Raw genomic sequence first — 6,000 nt, 5'->3', positions numbered from 1 at the left:
GCTCATCTGCCCTGGAGAACATACACTGAAGTACCATGATGATAGCAAGTCAGTCACTTCCCATGAACCAGTAGACTCAGTGATTCATTAGCTCCTTCCACAATGTATTGCTTGCTTCTGCTGTCTTCAGGCTTTTTACTTTTGGTTAACTCACTTGACTAGGTGCCCACAGGATGAGAATTAGTGGCTGTTCCTTCTCTGGGCCTTAAGGCTTACTCTGGTGTAGCTACAGGGACCCTAAGCCAACAATTGATCCAACCATCAGGAGTGCATAGAAGGAAACTGTCTCAGACAATGGAAGAATCTTTTCCTGGTTTTATAATGTATCACAACAAACACAGAGCCTTGAACTCACACTCCCTGCTTATAAGCCCATACTATGTTAATTTTGTCAGCTGTCTTCTGCCCATTCATTTACTCGCCAGTGAACTTTATTCTGTCTCCCATGGCCAGGGACTCCTATTTCACCCCAGTCACCTTGCCCCTCTGGTGTACCCCTCATTTCCCAGGGGTGATGTTCACTAAGGGTGGTAGGGTGGGAAAAGAGGCAGAAAAAGAAGTTGGCTGACTCCACACAAACCTGTCCACAGCCTAAAAGTCTGTTTCAGGGGGGCAGTGGTCTTATCTTTATATCTGAAAGAGAGTGTGCTTTTTGTCTCCCAAAGCCCTGTGTCTAGGTCGTTTGGGAAGCACCTTGGAAAGTCAAGAATAAAATTGCAGGTCAAACAATGGATGACTGGAAAAGTCGGCTTGTAATCAAGAGCATGCTTCCCCATTTCACCGTGGTGGGAAATCGTCAGGAGCCCAGAAAGCTCCAGGAATCGGTCAGACAATGGGCTATAGGGGGGAGGGGGGTGTTAAATGCTTCTAATCTTAAACTTCGATGTAAGATGTGTTCTTGAAATTCCCTGTGAACACTTGGTGGCAAACAAGCAATTAAAAACACAAGGATCTTACATCTTCCCTAGAAAAGATCTAGGAGGTGAGCTGATTGGTTTTTGAGCATTTGTGTATGAACTGAAAATAGAGTCCAACACTCAATTTGTTTTCCAAGTCCAGTGATCCCTGCACTGAACCCCCTCAATGGAAAGCAGAGGATGAATGAGAGGCAAAATGATCCTACTTTTTCCCTTAGTGGAAACTGTTAGTTATTTGAAAAGTGGTAGAGTTCTAGTTCTAGTTCATACGATGATATTATGATATCTTATGCACAGCTAATTCCCGCAGTCTGGTTCTTTACCGTGAGCTGAAAACACCAGATACAAGGAGGTATCTTAGGACGTTTATTCCAGCGGGGCAGGAACAGGGTGGAGGTGGTAGAGATCAGGAGAAAAGGGCAGAAGGAAACACCTGGGGTTCGAGCCCAGGCCTCAGGGAATTAGTGCCTGGGGCTGATTGGGGAGTGGACAGGGTTGGAGAAGGGTCTAGGAGATTGGGGGTGGGATTCTCAGGTGGAATGCCAGGTTACATCTGATTGGTGGATGGCTAGACTGGCGCGAATTTCGAGAGCTGTGAGAAAGAAGAAATGGCGCAGGTCCAGGGTGGGATATTGGAATAAGTCCTTACAGAAACCATTTCAAGTTCAAGAACTTCCTAGTCTAATAAAGAGCAGTGAATGGAACAGAAAAAGGGATTCCCATTCAACACCTTGGTCTGAATGTGCTTCTGCTTCTAAAACTTCATTTGATCAACCTTTACTTTTGTCCCTGGATACCCAAGCATCATTCAAACTCAACATTAGGGGATTCCAATGGTAGTTTTGAGAGCAGGGTGGTCAAAGGAGCCATGAGAGACATGGGCTAGATGAAATTGACAATAAGAGCCTGCAGCATTGCCAGTCTACCAAGATTAGCTTGCAGCCAACACAATGACTGTTATCTCAGAGTATTGGGTCTGCAGAGGAGTGGCTTGCTTAATCTCTGAAATTAATAGAACAAAGAGGAAAAGGCTCTTATAGAACCGTAAGTCTGCTTCCTTCCTGTTCATAGAACTGGGAGCCCTGAGCTCTGAGGTAATGCCATTTCACATAACTAAAGGGCCTGACTTCAGTTCCCAGGGCAGTGCACTTTCAGTAAGTCAGCTTTCTGTTTAAGAGTGTGATATGTTCCCAGGTGTGTTTGTGGATGAGGTGATTGAAATAATGCTTCTGTTCCTTAATGACAGCCACTAGCAATTTATTGAGACTGTACTATCAAGTCAAATACTTACATATTATTTACTTTAATAATGCCCCATTGCTCACAGAGATGGAAGTTAGGTCATATGGCAGCATGGGTAATCAATTGGCCAAATTACCAGCCCTTTTTCAGACATCTTCTAGAAGGCAATCTAACTTTATCCTGATTTCCCTTTTCATTTATTGCTTCATTTTTTACTATCAACAATTGAATCATTCAATTAAAAAATAAAAAAGCACCACTCTTGGTAATACACCAGAGTCCATGATCAATTTGCCTGACTTCAAATTGTTCCTTTGTTTCCCACTCATTTTAATTCCCTTGGGCCAAAAACAAGGAGAAAAAGGTGAATGGGTTGTCATTACAACAGTGCCCTTCCTCTTCTTCTTATGCACTCCATAGCACTCTTTTGAAAAGTGTGACTAGTAAATAACGACTTTGTTTTGGGGTAGTGTAGACCTCAGCGCATGTACACGGGGGTGGGGGGGATGGTTGTCTTTAGAATGGATCCTTGGAGCAGTCACCATGCACTGATTCTGGAGAAGTTGTCATTGCTCGCACCAGTTTTGGGCTGGGCTTCCCTTTGCAGATGGTCTTTAGAACCCTTTGTAAACCTTGCCAAAACCTCACATTCATTTCTTTAGAGTCACACATTGGACTTGATCAAAATCAGCCCCTCTGACTCCTGTCCAGTACAGCTTGTTCTCTATCCTTGGCTCTGAGTAGCTTATTTCCAGAACTCCAAGGTGTCCTAGAAGACCAAAGATTCACCCCCAGTCAAATGGAACAAAAATATAAGCTTCAGGCTTCAAAAGCAACTTCATTCAGATGAAAAATCACAGTTGAAACCATATTTGTCTTTTTGCAAGATACATATAATCTCTAAAAAGGAAGGCATTGAGAGAGCCCACTTGTTCCCCTATGGCTGACAGGTGCTGCTGCTAACATCAATAAAGGACCAGGACGACTCTTGGTGTTGATATGTGGCTAGTCTGCTCTTAGTTCTTTCTGTGGAGCACCAGAGCGAATCTTCTTGGAAAGGTTTGTTTCAGCTTCCAGTTTGAAAGTTACAGTTCAGCATCAGGTGCACTCACAGCTCAATGTAAAGGATGCTCATGATAAGTGCAGAGGAATGATCACATGGTGAACCAGCAAAGAAAGAATAGCAGAACTGAACTTTAATAACGAACTCTCTCATGAGACACACCCTCCAAGGGGATACACCTAATGACCTAGACTTCTCACTAGGCTCACCTCTCTGATGTCATGACTTCTGCCTGAATCGCCATTAGGAGACATCAGAGTTTAAATGGGGTGACAACACCTAACTTATCCAGGAACAATGTCAGAGAAGCTGAATCTTGGTGACTGTCATTCCCTATAGTCTTAAGAATGTGCCTGGGGCTAACACTGAACTTGAAAACACACACACACACACACACACACACACACACACACACACTGATCTCTGTCGCTTGTGTGTTAAAGGATTGACAGATTAAAAGCAGAATGTCCTGTGTGTTCGCCAAGAAACCTGCTGTCCAAACACGTTTGGACAGGCCTGGAATGCAAAGAGCAGGAGGAGGTCATTTGCGGGAGCTGGGCGTGGCCAGGGCATGGCCTTAGATGAATCTCAGATGTTTCCGTTGCTTCCTCTCCCTCTGATGCTTCGTGACATCCAGAGATGACACTCTGCACCCCAACTCCAGGAAACCCTGTGCATCTGGAAGCACATTGCTCTTACCACTCTCCATCTGCCTGAAAGCATCTAACAGAGAGTTATGCTTTGGGCATTCAGCTTAACTAGTTTTTCCTTTCCCCAAAAACAATCTAACAAAAAAGCTGCATTTCCAACCCAAGTCTTAAAGTAAAATTCTTTTTTTAAAAATGTCTATTTTTATTGGAAAAGCAAAACAGATTTACAAAGAGAAGGAGAAATAGAGGGAAAGTTCTTCCACCCACTGGTTCACTCCTCAAGTGGTCACAATGGCCTGAGCAGATCCTATCTGAATTTAGGAGCCAGAAGCCTGTTCCCAGTCTTCCAGTGGGTGCAGGGTCCCAAGGCTTTGGGCTGTTCTCCTCTGTTTCTCCAGGCCATAAGCAGGGAGCTGAATGGGAAGTGGAGCAGCTGAGACCAGAACCAGTGCTCATATGGGATCCTGGCAGTTTTAGGGGGAAGGATTAGCCAATTGAGCCATCAGGCCAGGCTCTTGTAGTAAAATTTTATCAATCCTAGAGGAAAGAAGTTTGTGAATTGCCCTGAAACTTACGGGCACATAACTGAAAGTTCCCTTTCAGGAAAAGCCATGTCTGATGTGATGGTTGTTCTTCGACTTAGCACCCAAGGCTCAGGATGCCTGGATTTTGCATCTGCTCCTAACTAGCTGTGGGATGTGGCCTTCCCTGAGAACAAAGTCTAACTACACCAAGAGTAAGAGTAACCTTAGACTGACCATTGACTAGGTATTAGACTTAAGCATTTGGGGGGCATTACCTCCTCTAATCTCATGATAACCCTGAGAGAAAGAGGCCATTGTTTTGTTTAGTTTTATTTTATTTGAAAGACAGAGTTACATACACAAAGGGAGAGACAGAGAGATTTTTTATCTGCTGATACACTCCCCAAAGGACCAGGCTGAAATTGGAGCCAGGAACTTCTTCCATGTCTCCCACATGAGTGCAGGCTCCCAAGGCCTTGGGCCATTCTCTGCTGCTTTCCTAGGCCATTAGTAGGGAGCTGGATCAGAAGTGGAACATCTGAAACTCAAACTAGTACCCATGTGGAATGCCACTGCACTAGGAACAGAGGCCATTCTTATAAGTTAGGAAACTGAGGTTCAGAGAAGATGAGCAAGTTGACCTGGAAGGAGCAGATCTCAGAAGCCACAGTGTCTCAGGCCCACTGTCATCACCACCATACTGCCACCTCCTACCTGAAAAGCATGCTGAAAACCACAGAATGTTGCTGACACAGCATGCAGAAGTAGCCGTTTGAGCAATGCAAATACCTTTTCCATATTTGCTCACTCATTCAGTTGTCTGATAATGTAATGCCTCTTGTGATTTAGGGAAAAGTGGACTTTTGCCTCTCGAACATCTAGACATCTTTCCAAGGTTAGTAAGGCATCCAATCTCTGCAGAACATTGGGCCTTTCCCTTTGAAGTCAAGACCTACACTCTTTCCCCTAGAGCAGTGGTGCAACCCTGCAACGTGTACAAATCTCAAAGGCATAGGAAGTGCACCACAGCACGCATTAAGTTGGCACTCAATGTGCTTGCTACACGCCATCTCTGTCTACACCCCACTGTAAATTTTTGAAATTCCTCCAGTTACCTGTTCTATTCTTAAGACAGCTGCTGGATAAATGGAGTGCCAAGGGCATTAGGTATACTGTTCTACAAAGAAGGGGTACTGTGAGCTTTGAACATCTCCTGTATTCAGTCATTTTATTGTCTATGGCTAAGTCATTCTGGTTACAATGAATTAGCATGCCCAGCATTGCACTGCAGCCTCCAGTCACTCTGTGATGGGGCGGGGAGGTATTATCATTCTCTTTCTTTGTGAATAAAACTATTAAGGTCTGAAGACTCTAATAGTTTGCAGAAGGATGGCTACTTAAGGTTCCCCATTTGGGTGGGCTCAGGTGTAGTCTTTCTACCCACAGCACAACCAAAGCCAGCCCCTCAGGCCATCTTCTCTTTTCTAAATGCGAGTGGGACTGAGGAAAAGGGAGAGAGGAACCTCTAGTAAGAGAGTATGTGGAGATGTAAGTGGCTACCGGAAATACTTACCCTGTTCTTTAGATTGGTGAACTGGAAACAC

The 6,000-nt window shown here is 44.4% G+C and overlaps 1 protein-coding gene across 3 annotated transcripts in view; it reads left to right on the top strand.

Annotated features, from left to right (window-relative positions):
* Positions 1–728: 728 nt before the first annotated feature.
* MAMLD1 (mastermind like domain containing 1) overlaps positions 729–6,000 on the top strand; it is a 52,235-nt gene continuing 46,963 nt past the window's right edge. For all 3 annotated transcript variants that reach the window (XM_041000128.1, XM_041000127.1, XM_041000126.1), the window contains exon 1: positions 729–824. In XM_041000128.1, the coding sequence (XP_040856062.1) occupies positions 729–824 (96 nt within the window). The remainder of the gene's footprint in view (positions 825–6,000) is intronic.

Source organism: Ochotona curzoniae, unplaced genomic scaffold (assembly GCF_017591425.1).
Source record: "Ochotona curzoniae isolate NIBS_2020 unplaced genomic scaffold, NIBS_Ocur_1.0 scaffold_1852, whole genome shotgun sequence".
NCBI classification, from domain to species: domain Eukaryota; kingdom Metazoa; phylum Chordata; class Mammalia; order Lagomorpha; family Ochotonidae; genus Ochotona; species Ochotona curzoniae.
This window is presented reverse-complemented; position numbering and strand designations above follow the sequence as displayed.